This window comes from Bos indicus, chromosome 5 (genome assembly GCF_029378745.1).
Source record: "Bos indicus isolate NIAB-ARS_2022 breed Sahiwal x Tharparkar chromosome 5, NIAB-ARS_B.indTharparkar_mat_pri_1.0, whole genome shotgun sequence".
In the NCBI taxonomy this organism is placed as follows: domain Eukaryota; kingdom Metazoa; phylum Chordata; class Mammalia; order Artiodactyla; family Bovidae; genus Bos; species Bos indicus.
Genome location: NC_091764.1, coordinates 107,062,659 through 107,081,154, shown reverse-complemented (window position 1 = coordinate 107,081,154; position 18,496 = coordinate 107,062,659). Strand labels below are relative to the sequence as shown.

The window sequence follows — 18,496 nt, the reverse complement described above, 5'->3', positions numbered from 1 at the left end:
GGATTAAATAAAAGTGTGCATATAAAGACATCTAGCTTGTTCCTGGACCAGAGTAGGCACTTGGGCAAGAAACTGGCCAAGTCTGGGACCTCAGGAGTCCCCAGACAAGAGGTAGAACCCCATAGAAGAGCATTCCCCGGCTGCAAACTGGGGATGCAAGAGTGTGATCTGGAGGGGGAGCTGGGGTGTGGAGCGGGGAGAGAGCACAGGAGGAGACCTGTGGACATGGACATGAGTGGTTCCTCCCCCTCCCTGAGCCTGCTCTGCTCTGCTGGCCCAGTAGCAGCATTCAATAATCCACAGAAGTCAGACCGAAGTCAGATTAAGGGGATGTCATTTTGGACACAAGAATATCGGCTTTGCAAGTGTTCTGTCTTATAATGTCCGGCAAAGACTAGGAGGCTATTGATTTAGCCATCTTGTTTCTGCTGATGTAATGACAGCCGTGGTGGACTACTAACTCCTCAAACTAACAAAGAGAATAAGTCCACGGGTGTGCCTGGGCCAGGCTGTCTGGCTGCCTCCAGGCAAGAATACTGTAGTGGGTTGCCATTTCCTTCTCCAGGGGATCTTCGGAACCCAGGGATCAAACCTGTGTCTCCTGCATCGCAGCCAGGTTCTTTACCATCTGAGCCACCAGGGGAGTGCCCCTGGATGCCGAACAGAGGGGGAACAGTGTGGCCAAGCCACACCGTGCTCTGCGGGTCTACTGGTAGAGCCTTCTGCTGCCAGAGAGGTTTCTTCCAGTGGCTGGTGAGTTCAGGGTCCAGACTTGGCCAGTGTCCAGAGCAGGGCTGATCCGACACGTTAAAAGGTGGAGCCATCCCACTGGTCAGCGACGTCAAGAAGCTCCTTGCCTTTTGCCTCCCTCCCCCCACCCCACTCCCCCAACTGGACTCCTGCAGCCTTAGTGTCTCAGTAGATGCCCACTCTATCAGAGACTCTGGATCCTCAAAAGACTCAGCCTTCTTGCTCACTGGTTGGCAATTCAGGAGCAGCATGTGAAATTAGACCTGATCCCCGACCCGTAATCCCTAACCCCCAATTAGGGGTTCAGAGATAGTTACTGAAACATTTACCAAGTCTGCTGGAAACTGTCCCCTTCTCTAGAAGCAGTGCCCAGCCAGTGGGAACAGGAGCCCTCTTGGCTCTGGCTGGCCTGGCTGACGACAGAGGGCAGAGACGTGGACAGTGTGGACCTGGCTGATGGGCAGGGCCGGGCTCACGCTTTACTGCCTGCCCATCCTCTGCAACCCTGGACCCCACCCCCCAGCCCCTCACTGCAGCCTCACCTTTCTGCTCAGTCACTGCTGGATGCAGGAGGAAAGGGGAAGCACCCTGTACCACCACCCACAGCCTGCCCATCCTCAAGCCAGGGGAGGGAGGGAACAGGGTCCAGCCCAAGGCAGCTCAGCGGCTGCCACCTGAGGCAGGAGCTAAGGATACTGGTGGGCGGGCAGGGGTGAGCAGGGCCCTGACCAGTGTGGGGTCCTATCAGGGCCCCTGCCCCCATCACTTCAGGCTGCAGCGGGGCTTCTGACAAACCAACTGCCGAGAAGGGACAGTGAAGACTGCAGCCCTGGATACCATTCCTTTATTGTCGTGCCCCCAGGATGGAGGTGGAGGCTAAGGAGGGGCGTGTTTACGCTGGGGCAATTCCTCTCTGTGAAAATGGTTAAGGCAACTTTTCCGTTTCCAGAATGTTGTGATGACCCCTATCCAGTGGGCAGCTGGATCCAGGAGCCCTCCTGACGCTGGGCTGCCTGGGACTCTTGGTGGCACCTGCAGGGGTGTGTCTGGTGCGGGAGCAGGGCAGAGAGGGGGCCCACATGGAACTGTGAACAGAGCACAAGGCTGGGCGTTGTGTGGAAACAGAGGACGGGGGGGCGAGGATGGAGTGGGCCCTCCTGAGGCACACAGAGGTGGTGGGAAAACGGGGCTGGGGCATCACTGTCCCTTCCAGGGAGAGGACCCAGGCCCCTGGTCTCCCTGCCAAGGTCACGGACTGGCAGGTACACAGCAGGTCAGGTGCTTTATCCTATGCTCCGGTGAATCCAGTGGGATTTGGCCTGACACCTGGGGGGGCTTCTGAACCCCGGGGGGCTGTGACACACACGGGAGGTGGCAGAGGCCTGTCGAGGTGTGGCCTCGAGACCAGTAGCATCACTGTCACCTGGGAACTTGTCAGGACGCGGGTCCAGCGAAGGCTCAGAAGCTCTCAGGCTGATCCTGACCAGTGCTAAGAACCCGGCTTAGACAACTCCATCACCAGCATCCCCCGGGGGTGTGGGCACCACCCAGTGGTGATACAAAGACAGGTGTCCTCCTTAGCCCGTGGAAACCCCTGTCCCCTTCTGTCCAGGCTTCAAGTGGCGAACCGGGCGGAGAACCTTTACAAAGCTGAGGGGGATGGGTGGTGATGGTAGTAATGGTTTCAATTCACTTCCTCTACCTCAACCCCCCAAGATGAACCAGGTGGCAGAGTCCAAGCCGGAAACTGGCTGTGGGCTGAGGGTCCCCGGGGTGTAGCACTCCGCTCCTCCTGGGTGCTGCACTGGGAGCCCAGGGAGGTGGGGCAGCCTGGTCCAGGGGGAGGACCAGGGCCGCGTGGACTCCCGTACCTGCCACGTCCAGACCTCTGCACAACCCCGGCTTTCCGGCCAGTCCCCAGTGTCAGGGGACCGATGGATGACCTTTGAGCGTCGTGTCCTGCTCCCTCTCCAGGGAGCTCGGGATTGGGACACCTCCCAGCAGGGACCTGGGAGGGGCTGTCCTGGGCACAGAGCGGCATCCTTGTAGGCAGGATGGGCCAGCCCCATCCTAACCCTTTGTGTGTTCCATGAGAAACTGCTGTTTCCTCTCACATTGTCTCATCTCCCGAGCCGCTGGCACCAACAGGGAGGTCCCAGTTTCAGAAAGCACAGGGCTTTCTCTGCAGTGTGGACCTCCACCCTCTGGGTGGGACCGTGCCCAGGGCAGAATCACAGTTCTCCTACCCTAGCCAGGATGGCCTCTACCCATGGGGGCGGGGGGAGCAGAAAAGTTGGGCTCTCCTGGGCCTCCACCAGGACAAGGCTGTGCAGGTGGCACCTGCCCATTACCCCTCCGTGAGCCCCCGCTGACCTTGATAAAGTAAGCAGGGACCCCAGCAGGGCACATGTGCAGCCAGCCAGCACTGCCCGGCCCACTGCCACCTCCCTCGGGCCCCTCAGGGGGAAGAATGTGCTCTCCCTTTCAGCCCTCACTTTGTAAGATGTCAGCTAACATCTAGCCCTGCAGAGAACTTGGGACTTATGGTCATTTTTTGTTATCTGCACAAATGCAGAAAGTTGGAGGCAGCAAAGATAATCACAGCACCAATTTTTGGGGGGCCTTGGGAATCTGGGGTTGCTGGAAAGCTGGTCTCCCCTAGAGTGAACTGGCATCAGTGACCCCAGGGCCCTTCCCGACAGCCCCAGAGTCCCAGGGCAGGAGGCAACTGGTTGCAGGAGGCTGCTCTGCCCTCTGAGTGCATGGGTCGCCCCTCTCCAGGGGTGTGCGGTTTTGGTACTGTGGGGGCTGTGACGGGGACGGCACTGACCCATGAATGGGAAAGAATATACCTTTACCTGGGATGGGCCCAGGTCAGCAAGAGACAGCGGAGGCCAGGTGTGCCCTTTCCGGACTTGACCTCGGCATCATGAGGGTGGGAAGTAGGAAGTGCAGGATCCAGGACCTGGGACCCAGGGGACCGGCATGGGGGTCTCTGCCCATGTGGGACCCTCTGGGGTATCTTATGAGTTGATTCAAGTTCTCCGGAAAACTTCCAGCACCTGTGCCCAGTGTTTCCTAGGATTTCCTTTCTGTTCTCCGTCCACATTTTGGAAAGTCCTTTCTGAAAATTCCCTGCTTCAAGAGCTGTAAGAGAGAACCTAATGAAGGGACAGTGTCCACTCTGGGAAGCAGAGCGGGGTCTCTGCAGGCCAAGTGCTGGGGGCTGGGTGATCCAGGAGCACCGGCTCAGGAAAAGGAGGTTCGAGGCAGAGCACCCCTCGACTCAAGAGCTGCACCTTCTCGGTGGCTCCAGCTTTGCAGGGTCTGTGGTTTGGTTTAATCAGGAAGGATTTTACTCCCACCAACATGAAGGGCAGATGATAGTTTTTTTAAAAACTTGGCTTTCTTTGAGCATCAGTCCAGAGAGGAGACCCCCGAGGGGCACATGGCTGAAGACTGGGGCTTGGGGTCATGGGCTCCCAGGGGACCCTCCTGAGGAGGGCCTGGAGGCAGGCACCTGCTCCCCACCCTGCCACCACCCAACCCTGCCCTGCAGGAAGGAATAAGGCCATGGGACACTTCTCTCCATGTGAGCTGGTGCAGGTGGGAGGGGAGGGGAAGCGGGGAGGGCAAAGGCCGCGGTCTTCTGGGGGCAGAGCCAACTCTAACTGCCTATTCAATGCATTTCTCAGGGAGCACATCCAGCAGGGGTGGGAGAGGGGCGCTCAGCGCCTGTATGGGGGATCACAGGCTTGTATGCGGGCATCCCAGTGGGGGCAAAGTGGCCAGCCCCTGTTCAGGGTTCCGGAGTGGGGAGGAAAGCAGATTTCATCACAGCCCCCCAGGGTCCATGGGAGCCTAGGCCTGGCGAGGCTTGGGCTGTGCTCTCTTGCCCCGGGATTCTGGTGATAAGCATGCAGAAGTGGAGGGCGAGGGCCGAGGGTCCCCGGCCGGATTGGGGCTGCAGGGGCCGTGGTCGCAGTGACTGGGTGGTCCAGAAGGGCTGGGCACAGAGGAGGGGGAGTTGTTGGGAGCTTCCAGGCCGGCTGGTGCTGACCCCACAGGCCTGGCCTGTGGGCCTTGGGCCCCTGAGCTTGTGAGGGGCAGTCGGAGCAGAACGCGGTCGGCTGTTAGTAAAAATGCAGTTGGAGCCTCCGGTGCAAGCCGCAGGTGAGTATCATGCCACAAATCTGCGGGGAGAGAGTGCAGGGACACACAGGAGTCAGGAGTCCGCCAGCCTGCCGGCCAGAGCCAGCCTTCCCACGCCCAGGAGTCCCCTGTGGACTCAGTCAAGGGCAGATTCAGACCCAGGGGGCCTCAGGTGCGGCCTGCGAGCCTGCATTTCTAATAAGCTCCCAGGTGATGTGGGCAGGGGCTGGAGCGGGGACCACTCTGACAACCACTAGCCAAGAGTGGTATTTCTCCCACTTGAATGTGCATGGGTTGCCCGGGGATGCTGTGGGTTCCAGCCCTGCGGCCTGGGTGAGGGCCTGCACCTCTAAACAAGCCTCCCGTCCACATTGCAGCTCCGTGGTCCCGGTTCTTCTCCGGAGACGGCCTGATTCAATTAGACCTGATTCAATTAGAGGTAGTGACATTGCTGCCGAAGCAGCCTTTCTCCAGGAAGGTCTGTCTACATCTAGCTGCTCTCAGGTTCTGGAGCAAAGACCAGGGTGTGGAGTTAATTCTTTAGCTGATGTGCAGGAAAGGAAACCGAGGATCCGAGTGAAGGGCCCAGGACAGTCACCAGCTCATCCTGTAAGCCGGCTCAGGACAAGCCCTGGGCCCCGGGAGCCTGCCCTGCCTGCTGGCCGCTCTGTCCTGCCGACTAGCTGGCCGAGGCTGGGCAGTGCTGGGCGGTCACCTTCCACGTCTCACTTGCCGACCTCTAAATGCAGAGGAAGAGGATCGCTGTTCATTTGCCTCCGCCCTCCCTTCACCCAAGGATGCACTGAGGATGAGGAGGGGAGGGTGTGAAGACCACGGAGGCCCAGGGCTGTGACAGTGACCCTGATAAAGATGATGCCGCTGGCTCCTGGCTCCCCGGCCACGGGAGGGGGCGGTAGGGGGCAGCCCACGACCGTGCCGCGGACAGAGGTCCAGAGGGGTTCCCAAAGACGGGAAGCAGTGCCCCGTCTTTCCCAGACCTTCCAGCTGACCTGATCTTCCTGGGATACCTCAGGACACACCTGATGACAGGCTGACGAGGACGCCCCAGAACTGGCAGACACTAGTTTCTCTTCAAGAGGCTCAAGGAGGGCACAGGGGTTGAGCCCTTCGGTGTCCCCTTCCTCCTCCCAACTCTCCCCACGCGGGAGGTTCACCCCCTGGGAACACGGCTTTCAGCTGTCAGACTTGGTGCTAAGAGCAGTGCTAATCCACCGGGGGACTCAGTCTTGGGCTGAAAGGTGGCTTAGAGCTCATCTCGTCTTTCACTCTAAGCGGGTGGCTGTCCCAGCCATTCCACCCAGGTGTCGGACACGCTCTCTGCCCTATCCCCCCCTCAGGGCTTGACGACTCTTCCTGCAGGGTCATCTGGACCTTTCTGACCCTTGCTGAAGGGGAGGCCAGATGGGAGCAGCCAGCCCAGCACAGATTCATGGCTGCATCTTCTAAGGTGCACGCCTCACGCTGGGGAGGACCCGGAGGACTGAGTGCCCAGAGCTCTGTACACAACATGTGGCCCCAGGGTGCCCGGGGGAAGGCACAGTGAGATGGACATCAATGAGTGTCCACACACACACACACACACGTGCACACATACACATATACACACCACCCTGATACATGCAGACGAGGCATGGGCACTAACTACCTGGTCCCTGAAAGAGCCCCAGCGTCCACTTCCTGACAGAGGACACAGAGGAATCTGCACCAACAGCTGTGAGCAGAGAACACACAGGCCAGGGCACTGCGGGAGCAGGAGCAGGTGGAGGGCGGGGCAGGGCGGGCTGCTGGGCCCCGCCTTTGTGAGGCCCAGGCGCCTGACCTTGGCACTGTGGCCAGGGTGCCGGCTGCAGATGGAGTTCTCATTGTGCTGGAGTGCAGCCTGGCCTTAGACCTTTCAAAGCTCACCGGGTGACCCCAACGTGCAGCCCTGGCTGAGGATCAGAGCCTGGAGGCTCCGGGAGGCCTGTCCCTTCTTGCATCCTGGCCATTTAGCCTGCCAGCATCTCCGCAGGCAGACCAGTGCCTGGTCTGCGAGTCTGGGAGGCAGCACGTGGTGTCTGGCTGAAAGCAGGTTTGCTCCGTTCATCATCGTTTCCTGCTTGGTCTTCAGAGAATTCATGAGACACCCAGGAACCGCAGCACCTCCGTCTCACTGAGGTGTGCTCTTTCCTGGAAAACCACGGGAGGCTATTCTGGACCGCTGTCACGACAGTCTCCTGACTCCTGCTTCCTTCCATCAGGTCAGCTCTGGCCTCATGTTGAATAAACTGGGCTCCTGGGTGAGATTCCCACCGATGAGAGAACGTGCTTGCTGCGTGCTAAGTCGCTTCAGTCATGTCCTTGCAACCCTATGCACTGTAGCTCGCCAGGCTCCTCTGTCTGTGGGGATTCTCCAGACAAGGATACTGGAGTGGATTGTCATTTCCTCCTCCGGGGGATTTTCCCAATCCAGGGATCGAACTCACCTCTCTTATATCTCCTGCATTGGCAGGCAGGTTCTTTACCACTAGGTGCCACTGGGGAAGCCACGATGAGAGAACACTGCTGCTTAAAAAGGTTTGCAGACCTCCCACTCCTCCATGTTACAAGTAAGGAAACTGAGGCTCTGGAGGGAGGGTGGCCCCCTCAGATCACAAGGAAGAGGAAGCTTTGTCTACAACGGGGGCCTCCGACTCTCAGGCATCACCCTCCCACCCCGTTCCTGGAGGCAGGGGGACAGGACATCTTGGCCTTGTATCTCCTGGGCCTGGGGATTTCCAAAGTGCCAGGTCAGTGTGAGTGGGGAAGGTTTCTGGGTGCTGGGTGGAGAATGACAGCCTGGGGGCCCAGCTGGCCCGAGCCCCTCCTCAAGGTCGGGTGGTAGTTCCAGCACTGGACGGCAGGGGGCGATGGAGCCTGAGGCTTGGTTGCTGTAGCAGAATGGATGGAATGGACAGAGAAAATGGGCCAGGGATGGGTCCCTGGTGGTGGCCCAGCGACGCTCTCTCGGGGACAGGAGCACATTTCTGCAGGGCACTGTGAAGGATGAGTTGCCCATGATGGAGTCAATGCGGGGCTGTGGGCACTGCCTGGTGACCCGACCTTGGAATTACTCCTACGGCTGGACTTGCCTGACCTCAGACTCGGTGGTCATCCCATTCCATGCCCTTGGCCTCACTGCCCTTGTCTTCAGCTTCAGGCTTTGAGGGCAGAGGTCAGGAGGAAATAGATGGAGAGTGAAGCCCAGATCCAGTCAGTGTCTGCAGAGCAGGCCCCCAACACCTGAAGTGGGCAGGAGGTGTCTGGAAAGCTGGGGTGAGGGAGGCACAGCAGCGGAGCACCCCCTCCCCAGTCAGGCTGGCAGCTCCCAGGCGTCAGTGCATTGGGCAGGAGGCCTGCCTGGGTAGGTATGAAGGGGCCGTGTGAGTGCCCCCCAGACCCGCTGCGCCTGCACTTGAGTCGGGGGTGAAGGGGATGGGCTGGTCTGGCCAGGAAACCACCAGCTCTCTTGAGAGATGCCATGCCCACATGGAAACGATAACGTGGTGGGTACCGTTTCCCGAGCAGCTGCTGTCCGTTTGCGATGAGCTGAGTGATTGATGTGCACACTGGTCACTGATCTGATATGACCAGCCCCGTTTACAAATGAGGACCTGAGGCTCAGAGATGGAACGGCTGGTCCCCTCCAGAGGGTGGGCCATCTCCCACCCACCCGGGGTTGCAGCCAGGTCCCCTGGGTGCACAGATGGAGATGGTGATCAGAAGGAACCCTACCCGGGGAGGCTCCCAAGCTAACGACTGCCACCACCCCAACTCTTTCCATGGATCCTGCATCAGGGACAGAGCCTGGGAGAACAAAGGATCAGGAGCCAGGGGCCTGGTGCCAGCTCAGGGAGTGAGACCCTCGGGCCATCGGCTCTCTGATCTGCTGGCCTGGATAAGCTCTGGCCACGGCAGGATTGGAGGAGAGCACTCAGGGAGGCCTTACGTGAGCCAGGTATCTCCTTTCCCACCGACACCTCTCGTGGCTGGGAATGAGCTTCTTGCTGTGGATGAAGGCCCTGAGGGGTGGGGAAGTGACCTCTCAAGTCGCACAGGAGCAGGGGCTGGACGGGACGGGTCCTGTGATGCCGGCCTCTGCTCTGACCTCCCGGGATGGGGATTCGGGGGTGACACTTTGTGGTGAATCAGCTCCTCTAGCTCTGCTGGGCGAGGTGGGCCTGCAGAATCCTTACTCACTGCATCTGCCCCTCGTGAGTCCACTCCCTCCACCTTCGACAGGACCCCTGGGTGGTGGCTGGGAGAGGGGTGTGAGTGATGAAATGGAGCAAAAGCATCAGTCATCCTTGGAGCATGGAGCTGGGTGTACACAGGGGTGCACACCCCCCCCCAGGGGTACACACACACGCATCACACACAGAGGAACGAGTGCGCGTCCATGCACGAACGTATACACACATGCACAGCACACCTGAACACATACGTGCATCCAGCCCCGACCACGTACACCCGGATACATGCAGACACACCCACGGACCCCACGCACACCACAGCAGGCCAGCGTGCACACACGGAGTGCATGCACATACCTGCACCCACACTCCCGCTCCTCCCAGGTCTTTGTTCCTGACAAGTTCCCAGGGCCTTTTCCTTCATGTTTTCTGGGGGAAGAGAGTGACCTTGGCTGCAGAGGGGATAGATGGGAGAGGAGAGGGCAGGCTAGGCAGGGGCGGGCAGAAGGCCAAGAGCTGAGATCTCAGCCAGTGAGAGAGGGGTTCGGGGCTCCAGACACCACCCCCCCTAGAATCCTCACTCCAACTCACCTGCAGGCAGGCCACCCCGATCCCCACGGCCCCCATGAGCAGCAGGTGATCAGCCAGGAACTGCTCCAGCTTGCTGATGCAGCCTCCCTGGAAGGCAGGTAGGCAGGTCACACACACACACACACACACACACACTCACACACACACACACACACACACACACACACACACACACACACACGTTGGCCCGGAAGTAGGTGAGGATAGGGAGGAAAGGCTGGTGGGGGCTGCTCCCCGCTGAGGGAGGCCAGACACTTAAAGGGCCAAGTCTAGCCTCTCAAGTGCCCATGGGCTTCTTAGTGACCCAGGGGCACGCTATGAAGTCCCCAGATCTCCCTGGAGCAGCTGCGGCCCCCAGACTTTGTGGGGACCTTTGAAGGCCCATGGCCATCTTGTGGTCAGAGAGTAAGTGTGATCTCCACCACTCCGCCCACCTGCCCAGCCTTTCTGGGCCCCGCGAGACGGGGCACTCACCTCCACCTTGTAGATGTTGGAGGGGTGTGCCCGCTGGCCGCAGCGTGCCACCACCGTCTTGCAGCAGCTGTCCGGCACCCGGCGGCCCTCAGCCTCTGGAGACAGGATATAGCTGCTCTGCAGCCAGTCGGCTGAGCTGTTGCTCCCGCAGCATTTGAACTGAGGGGGAGAGGCAGAGGCTGCAGGTGAGGAGGGAGCCTGGGCCCCACCCCAGCCCTTCAGTTACGGGGCCGCAGGACAGTGTTCAGATCCTAATCTCATCCCTATTTGCTGGAGACTTTTCGCTTCCCCTGTTTTGAGCAGGGACCTGGCTCTGGGGGGACCTTCTCTCTAGGCAAGTGGGGAGCTGGCTGCAGGAACCTGATGGCCACCTCTTCGGGGCACCCTTGTCCTTTAAGGAGATTGTGCTGGGTGTCCTGGGGGCAGGGAGGATCTGGGAAAAGATGGGTGGGGGGTGGGTGCTGGCAGGTCCTCGAGGGAGGAGGGCTGTGTATCCCTGTGTGGCAGGCCCAGGGCAGCACCAAACCACCAGGGCGTGGGCTCCTGGTCATCCAGGGAGACAGGACCCCCAGGACAGGGACCCAAGCCTTGCCAGAGGCTCAGGTGTCCCCGATCCAGACCTCAAAGCTTCAGCGCCCCCAGACCTGCAAGACAGAGAGATGTCCCAGAGGCCACTGGATGGGCAGGTCAGGTCAGTGCTGGAAAGGCTGGTGTGCGTGCTGCATAAAGCCGAGGTCTTACATTTGGATGTTAAGAGCCATGTGTGGCCACTGGCGACCATGTTGGCCTGAGGTCCACGTGCCCCTCCCCTACCTCTGCAGGACTGCGGGCCTCACTGGGGGATTGCGAGTCCCTTCTTTGCAAGGAGAGACCCCCCAGTCCCCCGAGTTCTGCCTGATGATAACTGGGAAATTCTTAAAGCTGCTTCTCTGAAATACTCTGCCTGTTGCAGTTCACTCTCCCGAAGCCGCAGCCATCAGTTCCCCAGGGAGGAAGGAGGAGGCCCGCTGATGGGAAGAGCCTGGATCCTGGCACGGCCAGCGTGCTGCCCACCAGGTACCCAGAGGCGAATGCAGAGGAAAGGGAGGAACGGACGAACCAGGACCCAGGAAGCACTCTCATGTGGGAGGGCCTTCTAGGGGGCTGCGGTTAATGCTTCCATACCCTGTGACGCTTCATTTCAGAGACGTGGCAAGTTAGGCTCAGAGAAGGCGAGTAACCTGCCCAGGGCCACACAGATGGGCAGGGACAGAGACAGGTTGGGAACTGTGTCTGCGTGGCCTTCAGGCCCCAGGGCGACGCTTACATCCTGCTGTAGACGGTCCACAGACGCTGTGATTTCTGCGGCGCCCGGCTGCCTGTAGTTCTCGGCCAGGGTCCGAGTCAAGTGCTGCTTCAGCTCGTCGCTCAGCTGAGGAGCATGGAGAGAGACGGTGCATCAGCAGAACCACCCACCGACTGCCCCCAGGCCCCTCTAAGGCCGTGCCTCCTTCATCTGGCATCTCATCCTTAGAGATGCCACTCAGGTGTCACCTTCTCCAGGAAGCCCTCTCTGACTGCCCAGGACCAGGGGACCATGGGAAGGAGGCTGCACAGAAGGCAGGATCTGTGAAGATGGTGTTGCAAAGGCTGTTACCCTGTGTCAGGGCGGAGTGTGATGGATGGAAATGGGAGACAGGTGGGGGACCACAGTTCCAGGCTGGTGGGATGGCAAAGGGGAGGCCGGGCACTAGGTGACTTTAGATAATCCTTTGGTACCCAGGGATTGGTTCCGGGGCCAGCATGGGTCTTCCATGGATGCTCAAGTCCCTTATATAAGATGGTGCAGTGTTTGCATATCACTTATGCGCACCCTCCTGTACACTTGAGTCATCTCTAGATTACTGACAATACCTAATGCCATGTAAACACTGTAGAAACAGCTGTAAATTCAATGTAATGCTACATAAACACTTGTGCATAGCAAATTCAAGTTCTGCTTTAGGGAGCTTTGTGAAGTTTTTTTCTGAATAGTTTTGATCCAAGCTTGGTTGAATCTGTGAATCTGGAACCCATGATCATTTTGATTACAAGGTGATATTCAAAATAGGGCTTTCCTGGTGGCTCAGTGGCAAAGAATCTGCCTGCAATGCAAGAGACTCAGGTTCAATCCCCAGGTTGGGAAGATTCCCTGGAGAATGGCAACCCATTCCAGTATTCTCGCCTGAAAAATTTCATGGACAGAGGAGCCTGGCAGGCCACAGTCCATGCGGTTGCAAAGAGTCAGACACGACTGAGCACGCACGTGTGCATTCAAAATATTTACATAGTTATCTGAGGATATCTGTCAGTCACATGGGCGCTGGTGTGAAAGGACAATGTGGTCATCTGTCTGTATGAGCTGAGTATCACCCCTGAGTCACAGAGCGCCCAGTGGGAGGGCTCTGACTACCTCTTCCTTGTCCAGAGCAGGCAGGGGAGGCCTGGGATCACCCGTGTGTCACTGCCTCCCTGCCCCTGTGCGCCCCTCTCACTATGGTCCCTCCCGGGGGTGCTGATGGGTAAAGTAAAGACAAGGAGAGCGTTCCACTCACCCTCTGGTAGTACACGTGGGCCAGGACCCCCGCCACCAGCTCAACGAGGAAGATCGCCAGCAACAGGCAGAAATACTAGAAGAAAGGAGAGAAGGCAGTCGCGGGGGGAGGGTCAGGCCTGGGCAGCCAGCTGGCCCCTCAGGACCCCTGACAAACACTTCTCCAGAACAATGGGGACCCCCGTCCCTCACAGCATCTTCTGGACACACCCACCTCTCTTGGCTGCCAGCCTGGAGTTCCCCTCTCAACCCTTCATGCACTGATCTGCTACCAGTGTTGGTTAAATACCTACCATGTGCCAGGTATGGTAGAGTAAGGCAATTATTGCCCTCAATTATTGGTGGAGGGGACAGATAAGTATGTGATCACAACGTTGTGTTATAAATGCTACTATGGGGCAAGCTCTAGAAACTATGGAAGGCCCAGGTTGCAGGGAGCAGTCAGAGTGGGCTTCCTGGAGGAGGTGACACCTGAGTAGTATCTCTGAGAATGAGATGCCAGGTGAAGGAGAAGGGATGCACGTTCTAGGTGGAGGGGAGAACATGGGGAAGCCTGGAGGGTGTACAGCGCTCGGGGGAGGTGGGGCTGGAGTTCAGGGAGTGGAGAGAGAGGCAAGGCTGAGTATATAGAGGCCGGCTGGGCAGCAACAGCTGAGGCTGGGAAACAGCAAAGTGGAGATCCTGAGAAAGGTGCTGCCTTGTCTTTTTCCAGCTCTGCAGGGCCCTGCCAGGGCTCTAAACCCCTCTCAGCACCACTCTGCACGTCACAGCCCTGCCAGCTGAGTTCCAGGCTGTGCACTCGCAGTGACTGCGGGATGACGGGTCTGCACCCCTCCCACACCTGCCTGGTGTCACTGCCTGTCCTGCAGTGTTCTTGCAGGAGTCAGGGGGTCGGGATTGCCTGCCCGGAGGCATGTGGCCGGGAGGGACAGGGAGGGGGGCTGAGGGAGGATGGGCAGGAAGGGGCCCCTCCCCCAGCCCTAACTAGTGCTGCCTCCTTCTCCGGGGGGAACTGCCTACCCACCTACCACTGGGTCACTGGACTCCAGGGAAGGCTCAGCCTGGGGGTGAATGTGGGAACCAGCATTCATCAGGCAGGGGACGGGAGGAGGACAGGAAGGGGTACAAGTGGGAAGGAGACCACGCAGGGCCTGGCCTGCGTGGGGCAAGTTCTGGGGTGATGCTGGTCCACGGGGCTGCAGGGCTAGCTTGACCACCTCCCAGCCCCTGGGGCAGCTGGCACAGAGGAATAACTTTCCACTGAGAGCCAGGCTTCCATTCAGGCTGAGTAAATCACCCCCTTCCCCACAGCCATCTTCCTGGGTCCCGCCCTCCCAGCATCAGAGCTGCCAGCAGGGCCCCAAGTATGGGTGGGGTGGGGCCCAAGGCAAGAGCACAGCGGGGGTCCCTGGTCCCCCTTCTCCACCCACCCCCAGGGTCAGGCTGGAGGCTGCTCAGAGGTCTGTGGATGTGCCCTTGCTGCTAGAGGAACCTCTGGGATATGGGGCCTGGATACAGGGCCTGGAAACCCAAGCAGCAGTGATGGGACATTGGCTGACGTCCAGGCTCAAGTCCAGGCTCAGCCACTGGCTGGTTCCACATGGGGGCCCCTGGTGCCTTTTGTGAAGCGATGATGTGGCGCAGTGAGTGGGGGGCTGGAACCAGCCTCCCCACCTCCCTAAACCCAGGCAGCCAGGCCTGTGTGGCTGAACCAGCGGTTGGGATGACGGCACTAGCCTGCCGCCCCCTCCACCCTCCTCTAGCAGGTGAGAGCCCCTGTTGCCCTGCCTGCCTGGCACTGAGACCACCCTCCTGCCACCTGGCCCCTACTCGCAGTGACCGGTCCCAGGCTTCCTGAGTGCACACCGGGGCCCTCGGTGCTGGGAGGTCCAGCGCCCCTCCAGCCACAGGTCACGTGGGAGGGTGGACCGTGATGCCCCCGGGACATCACTGCTACAGTTGCTCCTGAAGCTGGGCTGGCGCAGAGGGCTGATGGGAAGGGAGGGGACCCAGCCACATCCTGACGCGATGGCAGGCTAAATGAGTACCTGCCAGTCACTCAGAACCGCCCTGAGGCATCAAGCGGGTGTCAAACATGCGACCTGCGACCTGCGACAGCTGTCAGGAGGGAGGGGAGTGTTCCCAAGAGGCTTCCAGGCTCCCTCCCACCGGCGCCCAGGATGTGAAGATGCCTCCGCAAGGGGAGTGAGGGTCCGGCCGGGGCTCGGGGGATGGACAGCGGGTGCCAGCGGCGGGGTGATCAGGGAGCAGGGCGCCGGCTCCAGGCAGCAGCTTTGGAGGTCGGAGGCGTGTCACCTGCGTGGGGGAGGCCCTGAGTCACAGCTCAGGGTGACAGTCCCTGGGGTGGGAAAGGGTCGTGCTCATTGGGACCCTCCTGCACGGAGATCCTCCCACACAGGGAGCCTGGCAGCCTGGCTTCTAGAGCGGGGCTGGCTGCAGCCTGGGCATGAGGGGCCAGGCTGGGGCGGGGGGCTCTGCCATCGGGGGCCATGAGCTGTAACACGCCTCATCGTTGCACCCCGTCTCGCACTCCACCACGCCTGCCCTGACTCCCCGGGTCCAGCCACATCATCCTAGCACTCCCACAGCACAGAAGTCTGTGTAGACAGTCCCCGAACCCAGGCCCAGCCTCCCAGTCTTTCTTCGCCCTGTTCCCAGGCCTCTCTGGCCTTCCACTTGCAGCTCATCACAGCCCCCCGAAGAACCCACCCTGGGTCCCAGCCCCAGCGCCTCAGCGCTTCACCTGCCTCGTCTCCTGACGACAACGCCTGTTTTGCTTCTCCCCTTGACCAGGCCCTGGTCCTCCACTGCGGCTTCCCCTGCCCACCTCCCGGTCCTCAGGCAGGAGTCCACAAGTGCGTGAGTGGCCTCCACTGGGTGAGGGGCGCGACGTCACCCGCCGCTCCCTGGAGGCTGCATCAGCGCTACCGCACTCTCCCCAGGTGGCCGTGAGCCCCTGGGGCTGCACTCTCCCCAGGTGGCCGTAAGCCCCTGGGGGAGTGGGCCCCTCTCTTAGGCTCCTCTGGATCTTCCTCATGGCCTGGTCCAGAGCTGGGTCGCCAGGCTAGGAAAGCAGCTCCAGGAGACCTGCAGGTGCGCTTCTCACTGAGCGCACCTGTGAGATGGGGAACTGGCCGCAGCAGGCAGCCCACACGTGGGGGCAGCAGCTTAATCCTTTTCTGATCTGCAGATGGCGTGAAATTGTTGCTTTAGCTTATGCCAAAGTTTCTCCACCTGGTGTGATTATGCTCCCCACCCCACCCTGGGACAACTGGCGATGTCTGGAGGCGATTTTTTGTTGTCATAACTCGGGGAAGGAGTGCTGTTGGCTTCGAGTGGGTAGAGGCCCCAGGGACACGGTCATGGGGCAGGTCCCATGGCAAAGATGATCTGGCCTGAATGTTACTGGTGCCAAGGCCGCTGAGAAACCCTGACTCACACATTTACCTTCAGGCTCTGAGGCTGATGCTAGGACTTGATTTGCGTGTGTGCCTCTAAGTACTATGGGAGACACGGCAAAAACGCATCTGAGGAAGGTTGTCTGGGCCCTGAGAAGCCTGAAACAACACAGACAGAAGCAGGTGAGGGGTTTTACCCTGCGCCTGCCTGGGAGGGCACCTTCACAGCAGAACGTTGCTGACCGTGATTCAGGGCAGGATGAGGGATATCCACGTGGCATCAGCTGAGGGCACCTTGGGACCTGGAGTGCAGAGAAGATGTTGCTGTCTGGGGGACACTCTGGGGTCCCCAGGTGGGTCCTTGGGAAAGGGCTGGCCTGGAAGGTCTGTGTATAGTACTTGATTCTGGGAAGCATGAAGAAGGTTCTTAAGCTACAGCGTGTCTCCTTTAAATTTGGTTTGCTTTAGTTTGGAATTATTAACAAAAGGCAGTACAATGTTCTCAGATCCCCTGTGAGTCATTTGCAGAAGTCACATTTCAACATGAGTCAGGACGTAATGGACCCCAAGCCCACCATCCCCAAGGGGCCCCCAGAATTCCCAGCCTGCAGCTTAGTGGGTGATAACTGTTCACGGGTGCCGCCTTCTCAGGAGCACGGGAAAGGCAGTTTTTCTATATGGGAGCGATGGGCAGGATCCTCTATACCACAACACCCCGCCCCCAACCCCAAATTAGCTCTCCCTGGGCAGAATCTGTGCCTGATCCACCCAGATGCTCCCCAAGCACACACAGCAGGTGCTCCCTGCGCGACCCTGTTCGTCACACGGCTCTGTGGCCCCAGCGTCACATATGCGCATGGAGGGGCTACAGTTTGGCCGAGGTCACACCGCTAGCATGGAATTGAACCCAGGATCCCGGCTGCAGAGCTTGGTGCTGACCCCACTGGCTCCCCTCGATGGCTGACGGCATGAGGGGGTGCGGCGGGCGAATGGGCTAGATGAGCTCATGGTGGGGGGCCAGGGTTAGGGGGACGCCAGGCATCAGGAGAGGGTGGTGACAAGAGGCAGAGGGGAAACTGGGCACAGGAGGGTCTCTCTCCAACCACCACTCAGCCCCCAGCCTACAGCGCCCTCCGGGCAGGCCAGGCACGGCCCCTCCTGGGCAGGCCACCTCCTCCCTAAGGGGCCCTGAGCCTTCACGCCTGTGCTAGAGTCACAGCCACAGCTCTGATGCCTATGTCCGTCCCGTTCACTCTACTCAGCCCAGCCTGACCCTCCGAGTCTAGTGACTGCCCAGCTGAGCTACACCCCCCGTGCGCACACTGGGCGTGCCTCAGTCTCTGCTGGTCCTGCGTGGGTTTGCTGCCCTGACCACATCTGTGTGTGCAGCTGAGCGCCATCTAGTCTGGGCTTGGGCAAGGCCTCCACAAAGCCCTCACCGAGCCAGAAGGTCCTGACCGTGACCTCGTAGCCACACCCTTCCTCCTGACCCCGTCTGACTCCTGGGACTCAGGCCTATCCAACCCACGGCGATGTTCGCCATCCGGCTCTGACCTGCATCTCGTCCTGTCCCCCTGCTCCGCAGGGTGAAAGGAACGCACCCACACCCACTCCTCCCAGACCCCTGCCCTTTGCTGAGTTTTGTGACCGCCTCCCAATCCTGTACTCAGCCCTGCCCCCCGTCCTTCCAGAACTGACCCCCTAAATCTTGGTCTGATAGAAACCAGTAATGAGATTTCCAAGGACAGCTCTAGGAACCTCTGCCCCAGAGCCCTCCATTAGGACAGGCCCCTTCCAAACACGCCAGACCGGAGCCTAGTCACAGAACGGACCAGCCTGCTAAGACAGAACAGGACCCAAACGTTCACCTCCACCCTGTACCATCTACCAACATTTTTTTTTTTTCTTTAATTCTCTAATGGAGTAGTTTGCACTGGAAGAAAAGGTGGATAGTTTCTAAAGCTACGGATCCCAAATGAAGCTGAAACAGCACAACCCTTTCTGAACCAATCTGATACCTTCTTTAATGAGAGACTCCACAGGAACCATGCAAAAATATTCCTCCTTGTGACATTAAGGTGATTAATTAGCAAGTGGGTCTTCAGATGGACTTACCCTGCCTGTATCTGGGGCAAGCCGAGCCCCAGATACAGTTTCTGAGATGGATTCACTGATGCCCACGAGACCAGTCAACTTAGCCCAGCTGGTGCTGTCCTTGAGGTCAGTTTTAAGAACTTTATACCACTGGACTTTGGGAATTTCTCCCTGGGACTGCTTCTGCCACAAAGAAGGGGGTTTGGACAAAG

The 18,496-nt window shown here is 59.3% G+C and overlaps 1 protein-coding gene across 3 annotated transcripts in view; it reads right to left on the bottom strand.

Moving 5' to 3' along the window:
• Nucleotides 1–1,577: 1,577 nt before the first annotated feature.
• The window catches only part of TSPAN11 (tetraspanin 11), a 64,721-nt gene continuing 47,802 nt past the window's right edge, over nucleotides 1,578–18,496 (bottom strand). For 2 of the 3 annotated variants that reach the window (XM_070790287.1, XM_070790288.1), the window contains 5 exons: nucleotides 12,773–12,847; nucleotides 11,506–11,610; nucleotides 10,200–10,358; nucleotides 9,726–9,812; nucleotides 1,578–4,943 (listed from right to left, as the gene is read on the bottom strand). In XM_070790287.1, the coding sequence (XP_070646388.1) occupies nucleotides 4,884–4,943; nucleotides 9,726–9,812; nucleotides 10,200–10,358; nucleotides 11,506–11,610; nucleotides 12,773–12,847 (486 nt within the window). In that variant the 3' untranslated portion in view covers nucleotides 1,578–4,883. Of the gene's footprint in view, nucleotides 4,944–9,491; nucleotides 9,564–9,725; nucleotides 9,813–10,199; nucleotides 10,359–11,505; nucleotides 11,611–12,772; nucleotides 12,848–18,496 lie in introns of all 3 variants that reach the window. The other variant, XR_011566787.1, reaches the window with a different exon arrangement.